The 12,409-nt window shown below is 33.2% G+C and overlaps 1 protein-coding gene across 2 annotated transcripts in view; it reads left to right on the top strand.

Moving 5' to 3' along the window:
• The window catches only part of TSC22D2 (TSC22 domain family member 2), a 45,635-nt gene that overhangs the window by 3,769 nt on the left and 29,457 nt on the right, over positions 1-12,409 (top strand). Inside the window, exon 2 of one of the 2 annotated variants that reach the window (XM_068969890.1) lies at positions 10,029-10,100. The exons of the other annotated variant lie outside the window; for it this stretch is intronic. Within the exon in view, the coding sequence (XP_068825991.1) occupies positions 10,029-10,100 (72 nt within the window). The remainder of the gene's footprint in view (positions 1-10,028; positions 10,101-12,409) is intronic. 2 annotated transcript variants of the gene reach the window in all.

Here is a 12,409-nt window from a genome sequence, read left to right as displayed (position 1 = left end):
GAGAAAGTTTCAGTTACTTCACAGTTAGAAATTTATTTTCTCGGGTTTTTGTTTTGAGAAAGGTTTAATTTTACGTGTGGTAAAGGATCAGAAGTACCTTTATAGATTTCTGATTAACTAGAATACGTGAGACCTGTTAAAACTTTTTCTTCTTATTTTCTTCTGAGTTTCTTCACATTCTTTTCATTTTGAATTACCCTTGTATTTTTGTTACATACTTCTGTGGGTTTGAAATGCTCACTGAAATTCATCCTCTCTTCAAAGTTCATCTTTTTTTATAGGAGATTTGCTTGTGGGGTGTCTGTCTTTTGAGAATCCTTAGAGGATACCACATGTCCATAAGTGAGCTCAACTAGTCACTGAGAAATTTTATGTGGATGGGACTACCAAATAAAGACTGATTCCACAAGCCACTCAGAAAAATCCTTCTCTACATTTTCTGCCATATTTCACTTTTCACACATTGGTGCACACCTGAAATGCCACTTGAGTTTATTTGTTCACCTTTGGTAATAATCAGCAGGCATCTTCCCTTTTCTAGCTGCCAGAAGCCAATTTTTTGATGGGTTGGTAAATAATAATTTGCTTACCTCTCTGTTCGTGTTGTACATCCCTCCACCTCATGTCTCTTCAAGAAATAATGACTGGTTTCTCTGCCCCTCAGCACCCCAAAAACACACGCACACCTGTGAATTGAATGTATTTTTCTCTCCTTCATACCTCTCAGTTTTTTTTCAGTTACATTTGCCAGAACTTTAATGTGATGATATGGTATGAAGCAGAGAGATCTGTTGATAAATGGGAACTCTGGGTTGTATCCTTTAGGATATGACCTCAAAGATGCATTTATTTCTTCTCTTTATTAAAAGAGTTGGTAATTTCAAGAATCTTATTTCCAAACATAGGACTATCTGAATTACAGATACTACTCTATCAGTGTTCTTATCAATTTTAACAGGTAACCAGTGCTGGGGTTTTCCTGTGTGTATCCTCCTATTTTAAATGTGGCACTTCCCTCCCCCACCCAGTCTTTAAAGTCTTCATTGCTTATCAAATGTGCATTTCTAATTTTTGCTATAGTCTTCCATTGGTTTCTAATTTAACATGCCAGTTTCCAAGATGTAATCTTACACATTTGACTGTTTTGTCACTGGACCAACACACCTGGTGAAGGAATGAATCCATTAAGTAGAAATAGTTTTGGGGTCTTTATAAATTTGTTTTTTAATGGAAAGCCTTTGTAAAAGCACATTTTAAAGGTGTATGCTTGAAATTAAAGAACACTTTTTCCAGTGGTATGTTTAAATTACTGAGATGAGTACTGTTGAGGAGATAGTACTAAAAAAATCACATTAAATATCTTTAATATGATTTTAAGTTGCCTTTAATTAAAATCTTCATACAGTTTTATTTGCAGTCATTCAGATGTAAACAAAATACTGGTGTGAGAGGTCTTAAGTAATTATTAGTAGGTTGACAAATTTCAGATCCTTAAATATTTTTTTAAAAGATGTTTGCCTTTTAAAAAGCCGTTGTCAGTAAACACTATCTATTTCTTTGAGAAAAGGAAGGAAAATGGAAGATAAAAAGATTCAGGTGGTTTAAGTTAATATATTAAACACTCTAGTAGATATTGGTTCTGTTACTTAATACAAGGATCTATATTGTCTCATTTTGAGACCATTTAATTTAAAGAATCAGACCTTATATACTATTCATATCTTTAAAGGGGCTGATGGTTTTGTATGCCAAGTAAGAAAAGTCTTGAAGTTCTCACTTGACATTGCCTGTTGAGCTTATATTGTTAATTAGCATAACATTTTATATCATTCTAGCTTAATGGTCAGTTGTTGAGATTATTTAAGTTGATTTTGCATAAGCTGGAGGATATAATAGTGGTTGAAAACATGATTCATAAAAAATGCATAGACATATCTACAGTAAATGTTACAAAAAAATTTTAACCTACCTATAGACTTAACAGATTCCTATGGTAAAATGGGGAGGTGCAAAATATTACTGGCCCTTTTGGAAAAGGAATACACCACAGATCCTTTTCCATAGATAACTGCCCAATGTGAACTCTGTAGGCCACATTCCAGGAACTCATGAATGGCTGCAATTGTGAACTGTCAACTGCAACCAAAAGACTGTTGAAAACCTGATTGTAAGGATCCTCTAGTGGCAGATATCTTTATATCTTGTTAATAGTTTTATTTGTGTAGTTTGCTAATGACTGTTGATAAAAGTATAAATTGTGAGTGTTAAGTGGTGTGTCCTGGTATGTGCTATAAACACAGATTTTGTTTGTATAGTTGTGTATATAGATATGTGTATGAGATATAATTTTTTTAATGAAGTTTTTTTTTTTTTGACATTTAAGAGAATTAGTAAATGTGTATCGGGAGGCAAAACTGTCACTCTTATCTGTGTTTTAAAAACCTGTAACTTCCCAGAGCTCTGAAAAAACTTAACTGCATTTAGTCTTTAAAAGTGAAAGCTCCTTACTTGAATCTGTATTTCTTTGGGAGCTTATGGTTCCTTATCAATATTGAATTTTGCCTTGTGGCTTTATAGTTGATGTTTAAATCACATACTAGATACCGTCTTAGCCTAAGTACTCTTACTAAGGATTTTGTAATCAAAGTTTGACATCATATGAGTGACATTGTTATTTAGTATAAAAACTGATACTGATGCATTCATCAGAGTGCCTCACTGGTATGCTTTAGTCATAAAACCTGGCTCTAAGTCAAGGAAATTATGATACATTTCCAGAAAGGCCAATGATCAAAAAGTGCCTGAAATTCTTAAAACCAGGAACTGTATCAGCAGGCATATAGCCTTTTTTATTCACGGTGACACAATTGTTTAAAAGTTTCTGTGAACTAAATTGTATGGACTGAACGTTGGTTAACTTTTTTAGAAAATATAAGGGCTTTTATGTGTGTGGATAAGATACATTGCCAAGTAACATTTATTAACAGTCTTTTTCTTGGAAGTGATGGAGGGTATTTTGAATTATAGTGAGAAGTTTTTTCTTTTTTTTTTACAGTACTGATAGTGGAGTATATGTTTTCTCCCTTATGAGAATAAATGTAAGACCAGTCTGTTCTTTGGGAATTTTGATAGCACTAATTTGGAAATAATAAAACATGATACTAGATTTATGACCTGGTACTTGGTAATTCAGTCGGTAAAGAATCTGCCTGCAGTGCAGGAGACCCAGGTTCGATCCCTGGGTTGGGAAGATCCCCTGGAGAAGGAAATGGCAACCCACTCCAGTATCCTTGCCTGGAAAATCTCAAGACAGAGGAGCCTGGTGGGCTGCAGTCCTTGGGGTCGCAAAGAGTCGGGCACGACTGAGTGACTAACACACTTAGTCTTTCTCAGCACCAGAAGAAGTTGGAGGGTGCTCTAGAGTCCTCTCTAGAGTCCTCTAGTAACAAAGAGCTGCCCCACCAATCAGATGGTAAAGAAACCAAAATGAATCTCTTCCCTGAGGAATGGTTTGATAGGGGAGTATAAAAGAATCTTGACTTTTTTTTCCCTAAAATGGTAGAAGCTGAGGGATTTAGGGAGTAGGAAGTAATAGCAGATAACCAAGACAGAAGTAAATATAGTGAAATAATATGAAATATGGTCTCAAAAGGAATAGGAACCATACATACCATGTTACTAGTAAGGAACAGTGGTCTAATTTCTTCTTTTAATAATTGTTTTAGACCAGTATGTATTTCCTTTTCCAGAAAGATACTGTTTATTTCTTAATTGAATTACTCCTTAAATAGAAGAGAGGCTTTACAAAAACAGGTATATCTTGTTAAATGTAGCCTGAATAATAATGTTCTAAGGAATCTTTTTATTAGTGGGAAGAGCAGATTTTTAATAAGAAGTCTTTAATTGTTGACAGTGTTGAAGGGATATGTGTAGCAAAATTTCTGAATTGTAATAAATCCCTTAAGTTTTTTCTTTATACTAAATCAGTAGTCTTATGATTTGAAGCTGTTCTTTTAAATCATGTAATACAAATTTCTGCCTCCACAAAGAATATGCATTCCTGAATCATTTGTATAATTAATTAGGTCTTTACCAGAATAATTCTTGAACACACCAGATTATTCAATATTTGTTATATTCTTAATCTGGTTTTGCTTAGGGTAAAAATTGGGACTCCTGTGTAAAGATTTAGGAACAGTAATTTGTATCATTCTTATACATCATTTCATGATTTTTCATAATATTTTAATGTATACTCTTCAGATTTGACTGGTAACATTAAGGTATATTGATTATCTGCTCTACCTCTAAAAAGTATGTGATTGGTTCTATTTTTAAATCAGGTGAATTAAATTTCATCTATGCTACCTTAGACTGCTTACCACTCAAATTTAAAGCCTCAAGTCAGGTTAAAGTTTTTAGTTTTAGTTTTATGTCTTTGTACTCAAACTACCTTTTGTTAAAAAAGAATGAACTCATATTCTTTAAGTTGTACATTTATATATGATGGTTATGTAAAAATTTTGTAGATCATTGAGTTAATAATGTTCACCATGGACATAGACAATTAGTAAACGTCCTGATAATTTATACTCATCATAGTAGGCAGGACAAATAAGTGAAGTCTAAAGGTTAAGTTACTTAAAGCCTCCTTTCCCATAAACTCTTACTAAAATCTGATTAAAGAATATAGATATCTAGAAGAGAAACTGATTAATTTGTCAATACTATAAATAATGCTAATGTGTTTTACATGTTATCGGTAAAGATTTAGGCTATCCATCTTCATTGTTACACAAGTAAATTGTTTAATCTGTGTATGAAGGATACTCAAAGTTTAAGGCTGACTGGTTTCTAAAATAGAATTAGAATTCAGTTTTAATAATTGGTATTATAAGTAAACCAAAACAAATCCATGTTATATGGTCTACCTAGCTTTTGAAAACAAAGGAGAGGGGGCTCTTGATCAAATAATCTATAGTGTGTTTAGTTATGTACCATATGGCATATCATGAGTGACCATTAAAGATGATGGAATCAAGAGTCTTCGGTTTTGATCCAAAAATGTAATTGCATGGCATGGATATAATTAGAGAAAAGGAGACATTGGTTCAGGCCAGAAAAAGTCATGATGTAATAAGTGGTTCAGAAACTTGTGTTCTAATCCTGGCTTTTCCACCATTTAGCTGATTTATTTGATAAAGTCATTTAATTTTCTTGGTTTTCCTCATTTTCCTGAGCCTTTGGTCAGACTTTAAGATTACCTAAGTCCATACATGAGAGAGCTGCCAACTTAAACCTTCCTCTTGGTAAAACCCTTTTCCTGCCCTTAGACTAATGTGTGACCCAAAAATGAAGTTTACAAATACTCTGTAAGCAAGTTGAATGCCCAGGAAAAACATTTGCAATATGTCAGTCATTCAGCTTTCTCTGCGTTCTCTGAGTAGTACAAACTGAGATACAGAAATAAGACTTATCTTCTCCTTTAAGATCTCGGGATTTATGGAAACAGTTACCGATTGTATACTTCATTGTAGGCTGTGATGGAATATTTAAGTTATTAATGCCAACAATTTAGGACATCAAGTCAGATTTATGTAGGGAGGGAATAGTTAGACTGATTTCTGTTTAAATTATTCTCTGCATAGGTAATATATTTATACAGTTTAAAATTCAAAATATGCAAGTATAAATTGAAAGCCTTTCTGCCACCTCTGTTCTTCTACCCAATTTCTGTCCTCAGAAGCAACCCATTATTACTTTTGCATTCTGTGGAAGCTAACTCTTTGAACTGAATCTTAAGAGTCACTCAGATTGGGTCACTGATGAAAGAAGCAGATGATTTTCCAAGTAGGAGGGCAGTTTTGTGTAACAATGTGGAAGAGTAAGACTGTCCGATGTGGAACATGATGTGATTAATTTGACAGTAACCAGAATGTTTAAGGGCTTAAATGTCACAGAAAGAAATTGAGATTTTTACCATTTAAGTTTGTGATTGCTGTTCTTGAAGTTTCTTGAAGCTTTTATTGTTTAAGTAGTATGTATCTTGGAACCATTTCAATACTCTTTTATAGTGATTATTGTATTTTTAATTAAAATCTTGTGATAAAGTTGTATATAAGGAAATCCTGGGGGAGATCTGAATCCCAGAGGTAGAATTCTCCAATAGAATGGACTAAATAACTTGGTATATACCTGGCTCCAGGTTCATGCATTCTGCTTGCCTTAAGTATTCTGTTTGCCCCAGTAGTACCTTAATAATGGTAAACTATTTGGTATATGTTAATATACTCTACCAAAAGTTGATTTTTATATAACATATTTAGAAATCATAACCCTGTATTAAACACAGACCAGGCTTAATTGTTTTAGAGCCTATGTATACATAATCTCATTTCATCTTTTCAGTGATTGTAGTGACTGTTTTTCTCCCTGTTTTTATGGATTAAGGAAACTGAGGATTTGAGTCACATAGCTGTTAAGTCAAACAAGGCATAGGGTCAGATTCAGGCTTTCAGACTCCATAGCCAGCTCTTGGATATTCCCAGGGTTAATTTTATTACTTTCCTGGCTATGATATAGGATAAAGGAAAAGCATCTGTAGACACTGATCTGTTGTGTTGTAACCTTTTACCTAAAGAATGTTTTTTTTAATCATTTAAAGTTTGTAGATTATAATTTTGGAGAGATGGCCCTTGTTCCTTTGCTTACTGTGTTTCCCTGGTTTCTATTTAGAGATTTCTAAAGTTGAGGTACATATGTTTTTTCTTGCTATTATAGTTGGCAACCCTACAGAGATAGTATCTTAGTTTAGCAGGTAGACATATGTCACATTTAACTTACTTTCTCAGGTATTACATTCATGTACTTGATAATTATCATGACAGACTACTCAGTATATAAACTCAGAGAGAATGTTTATTGTCTGTTGGTTTTGAAATTTTTTTACAAATAGGAAAACAATGTTTTCCTGTAGCAGGCTGAAATAAATTGAGAGTAAGCCACACCTCAGTCTTTGAAGAAGTGCTTCTTTAGCTTTATATTTAAATTAGCATCTTATATTTATATATAAATACTTTATATTTAGTTTACATTGACATAAATATGTTAGAAAAGTGGTTTCAAATTTTATTTCTTGAGCAGAAGAGCATTTGTGTCCAAATCTCCAAAAAATTTAGTATTTCTAACAAATTTTTAATATCAGTTGCTTCTTGATGCCTTCAAATATCATAGACTATAAACTTGAAATGCTCCCCATTAACAGTGTTTTCCTTGGACTCTTGATTTCCTCAATTTTACGCCATTCCAAAACAAAAGTCTTTGATCTGACCCTTCCGTATTACAAATGGCCCTTTTGAAATTCACCATCAACTAGGTTTCATAGACTTGACTCCTTTAATCTGTGCCTGCTAATCAGTGTTTTGAGATTAATTGTTGCTGTTTGCTAAAAAGCTCTCTGTGTATGGATAACATCCCAGCTTAAGTATTCCAGAAACCAAAAATTTCATATTTTTAAGACTATCTAAATGTTTATCCCTGGAATCTCAACTATTTAAAAATTTTTATACTGCATAGATTATATAAATCCATATGGCTTATTTATTTCAAATATATATGTAAAAAGGAATTGTTAACTGCCAGCTCTTGCAGCCTAAATGTTTTTGTTGACATGTTCTAAAGACTAAGTACATTTATAGTATTGTATTTCACAGATTTTTTTTCTTTCTTGCCCCCAGGATACACATCTAACTGCAGATATATTCTTTTACACTTCTGCCTTTGACTTATGAGAAACATTTCATTATTAATATCTGTGCCAAAATGCTGGAATTTCATAACTAAAGTCTTGTGACTTCATTTAAAACTAATTTATTTGCATTTGGATTTAATTTAAATTAAATATATATGTTTATATTTTTCCAAAATTGGGATCTAATGGTCTTTTAAAGAATATCACCCTTAAAAATATATTGTAAATGTTCTTTAATGAATTTTTAATTCCAGACTTACACGGTAACTTTTAAGTTTACTCTTTGTTATTTTCTTGTATTTAGTACCTTCCTCTTTGTGTCACTTTGTTTATTTTAAACCCAAGGTCTCCAAACAGACCTGTGTGAATAGCAAATTTGTTCCCATATGATCTTGGGTGAGACTGCTAAAGAAAGCCAAATTGAGTTTTCAGTTGGTTTAGTTGGCTTTCATTTAATTTGGCAGACAGATTTTCTAAGTACAGTGGGAAAAAAAAGAGCCATGGTAAATACATCTAGAGAGGGTGCAAGTTATTAAACAATAGCAACTTCTTAATTCTTTCTTGATATTAGTCAGTCTAGTCAGTGCCTTCAGTTGCCTTGGATTTAGTCAAGAGAAAAGTGCAGAAATAGTAAAAAAGAATAGGAAGGAGTTAAAGTAGGGAAAGCGAAAAGAACACATACTGAAGACTCCTAATTAATCAAACAGTTGAACTGGTGACATGCTGGCATCTAGTGTCTGTCTGCCTTTCTTAGTTTGGGATCATCTGAAAGGTGCCTTCTGGTTAAAATTTAAAATGGTCTTTTTTTTTTTTTAATTCAGCAGATAATGTATCTTAACTTGAATTTTGTAATCATGGAATACTATTGAATGTTTTATTTGATGATCAGTGATACTTGTTGATACTTGGTTGTTATTCCAGTAGAACTTGGAAATAGTTTTTCTTATTGTACTAATGATACTTCAGACTCTCCTAAGGCACTAGTTAGGATCTCAGAATTTCCCTGTTGTATCTGAAGTTCATTTTGATGATAAAGATAATAGCTGTCACTTACTGAGCATTGACAGAATGCCAGGAACTTTATATATAGTCTCAGTTCTTGAACCACCCTGCAAGGCTAACTGGTAATATCACCATTTAACTGATAAAGAGACAGACCTAGAAAGGTTAAAATTTAACTCTGCTGTATGCTTAGCATAGTAGTTTGAGTATAAATTCTGGGACCAGATTGCCACTTAACTAGCATTGTGACATTTGTCAGGTTCTTCTCTCTGATCCAGTTCCCATGTCCATGAAATGGGAATAAAAATAGCACCTACCTCTTAAGACTGTTGTAGTATTGAGTTAATAAATGTAAAGCACTTAGAACAGAGTCTGGTATGTAATCAGCACTTAGCTTGCTTAGTCTTAGCTTGCTGCTGTGTCTCTGCTACAGCATGCATCAGGAATTATGGAAGTGGCATGGCAGGTGTGCAGGTTGGGAGCTGGGGGTACTGGAAATATGCTGGGGTGGCAGAGAAACTGGCAGTCACCTGAGAAACAACTTATGAGATGTGAAGTGAAACAAGCATGCTGGGAGCTTGTCCCGTCAAGATTCTGTAGGATAGCCCTAGGGAATATTTCTCCAGGGAATTAGTAGAACTGGATGGTGATAAAGGCGTATAAGCTCTTACCCCTTAAGGGGACACTGTACAAATGCGAGAAATTAGAAAGCTCCCCTCTAGTTGCAGCATCATTTTTTGTCTTAACCCAGGGAAACCATACATAAATGGACTCTGAAGGTGGAAGTTGTGCAGAGTTCAACCAAGAAAAGGACTTGGTCACCATCAAATCCTATCAAGTCGGTCCTGTGAAGAATTTTTATATTATGAAGGTTTAATTTATTTTATGTGGACACTATACCTGAGAACAGCTTTGTTAAACTGTTGACATGTGTAGGGATTTATAAAGGCATCTGATAAAAAATAGTTGCTGATTAAGCTATGAGTTGATCATGCTCATAGGCATATAAACACACACACACACAACTGGATGCTAGTTAGTATTTAATTTTATCTGTATTGCCCCATTCTTTTCCTGCATTGTTGTTGGGATCTGCTGGATTTTGTCCAGCTTTTAAATTCTTTTGAAATATTTTTAATCAAGCTAATGTGGGTTTTTTTTTTATTAAAGTGGTTGCACTGTGTTAGAAATTTAAAATATTCCTTCTTTTTTTGAAAAGTAGTGATTTTACTGTACTTTCTCAACTTCATTTCCATTTGATTCTTGGGTCTCACAGGAATCCTTCAACTGCTTTCTACCAAGCGTTCCATTTGAACACGGTTCAGGAATCAAAGAACCTCTGGGATAGGTATGAATACTTGCCTATGAAATGCATACATGCAACAATGTATGCATGAATTGCTTTGCACAGTTTCTCATTGTTAAAACTGATCTTTATTATGTTGGGGGGGAAATCACATGGTATCTAGCATGAGATAAAGCAGCAAAATAAACCAAAAGGACAATATGTATTTTAAATAGAATATGAACATACTTTCTTTGCACTTTAAAGTAAATTTTTGAAGGGCTTACTCTATTGGATTTTATTACATGAAATATCCCCTTACCCATGTGTGTTTAATATAAAAATATGTTCTATTAAAAAAACCCTACAGTTAGCTTTATGCTGTTTTATATCATTTCTCTCTAAAAAGCCTCAGTGACTCAAAGCAGAATGTTATTTCGTGCTAAGAAATTGGGGAAGGGAAAAGACTAAGGTATTAAAGTAGCAATCGTTTAATTCTTGGCAAGAAAGTTTAACCTTAAGCTTATTTACTAGAATTCAGTATATCTGATTACAGTTTTATAAACCCCTAAAATAGTTTTTCTCACAGAAATGTTGTATAAATTTTTTTTGTAACTTTTTAAAGTATAGACTGAAGTCTTGGATTTCACATATGGCAAAAGATACTTTGGTTTATCTTTCTGCTTAATACACATTTTAGATAGTATATGCTCTGTTCACTTATTTTGCTGAATATTTATTAGCACTCCATCAATCTGTGTCTAATTAACAGAAGTTGAGTGCAATGTTTTTAAAATTCACACAAAGCTTTGTTAGATTCTTTTAACTCTGCCTGGCAGCACATTTGTGTCCTTTGGCATAGTTTGGATAACACTCATGGACTGAACTCCATCTCTCATTAGAATAAAGTATTGCTGCGTGCATGTACATGTCATGCTAAGACATGGTCTGTACAGTCTTTTAATTCTTAGGCTTGATTTACTGTATCACTCAGGATATTTTCTAACTATCTTTTTGATAATGTGTTCCTTACTTAACTGAAAATATTTTAAAATGGTTGCTTATAGAACAAGAAGTTTATAATGTATAGTGCTGTATTTATAGATTCAATTTTTAAATTGTACAGCTATAGCAATATCAAGACATAAATGTAAATTGTGGCATGAAACAGCATGAAGTTTTAATCATTTAGATGGCTTACCAGTGTAGCCAGGGTGAGTACTTTAGAAAGGAAAAATCACACTCTTCTTAGAAATGTTATAAAATGTTTTTTAGATATATGATAATTTATTTGAAATAGCTAACTTTCATGAGCTACCATGATAGCAATATGAATAATACCTATTATTTTCATCAAAATGATGTAGAAAGGTTTAAACTTTACTTTTTATAATTTGGATCTAATTAAAAGATTTCTTTTCATTATAAAGCAGCCATACAAGTTGCCTCCTCATCATCTGTTACTGCTAAATACATCTGTTTTCTTTTTTAGATCCTAGAAATATTTAAGGTATCAGAAGTGAGGCAAGTTGCTATATCTATAGTTTCTCATGGTTTGAAAATATTTTCTCTTCTCCTTGGAGCCTCTTTTGTCCAGAGCCAAAGAAGTGTAATGGATACTTGGATAGTTGTCTGTAGTGTATTAGTGCCAAAATATAATCAGAACTTTTATTCTAGATCAGCCATTCTTCACTGGAAATTGACATGTTGTTACTAAGATGATAAACTCAACCCCGTGGAAGCTGACTAGTTGTTTCCTTTTAGCTTTTCATCTAGTTTAATTTTCAGTTGAGAAGAGGAGTAGTGGCTGGCTTTGTTAGTTCTAAGCATCTACAGCTTCAATTGGCAGATATCTATAAACTTTTTAGTAGTTTAATACCTGGTAAAGTATTGTGGGACTGTTTATTCTTTTTCATTGCAGACAGAGGTTGAAGATTAATGTGTGTTAAGCTTTGAAAAATATCTCACCTTATTGCCTTGTTCATTTTTGACTATTATAAATTTAAGCTTTTTTAAGTATTACTAATTTGGCAAGTCAGTATTTTTTAAGGATGATATTATTAAATAGAATCCATTAAAGGATTTAAGGGGCTGTACAGTCCTTACATCATTTATTCACTAAGAGGTATAAATTTGTCTATCAGTGTGGATATATATGGTATTTCAGGCTCCCGTTTATGAAATCTTGGAAATCATTTTCGGTAGGGGCAGCTTTTAAGCCCTGTGCCAGTTTTTATTAAACCTGCCCTAGATATCTGAAGATCCTTGGGTTTGTCTTACTCAGAAGACTGGGATCTTTTTTCCTAGAATTCTTTTAGCAGACTATCTTTAGTCAAAATATAGGTACTGATATATCTTTCTCACATTGACTT

This window comes from Capricornis sumatraensis, chromosome 1 (genome assembly GCF_032405125.1).
Source record: "Capricornis sumatraensis isolate serow.1 chromosome 1, serow.2, whole genome shotgun sequence".
In the NCBI taxonomy this organism is placed as follows: domain Eukaryota; kingdom Metazoa; phylum Chordata; class Mammalia; order Artiodactyla; family Bovidae; genus Capricornis; species Capricornis sumatraensis.
Note: the sequence above shows the minus strand (reverse complement) of the source record. Positions and strands in the feature narration are given on the sequence as shown.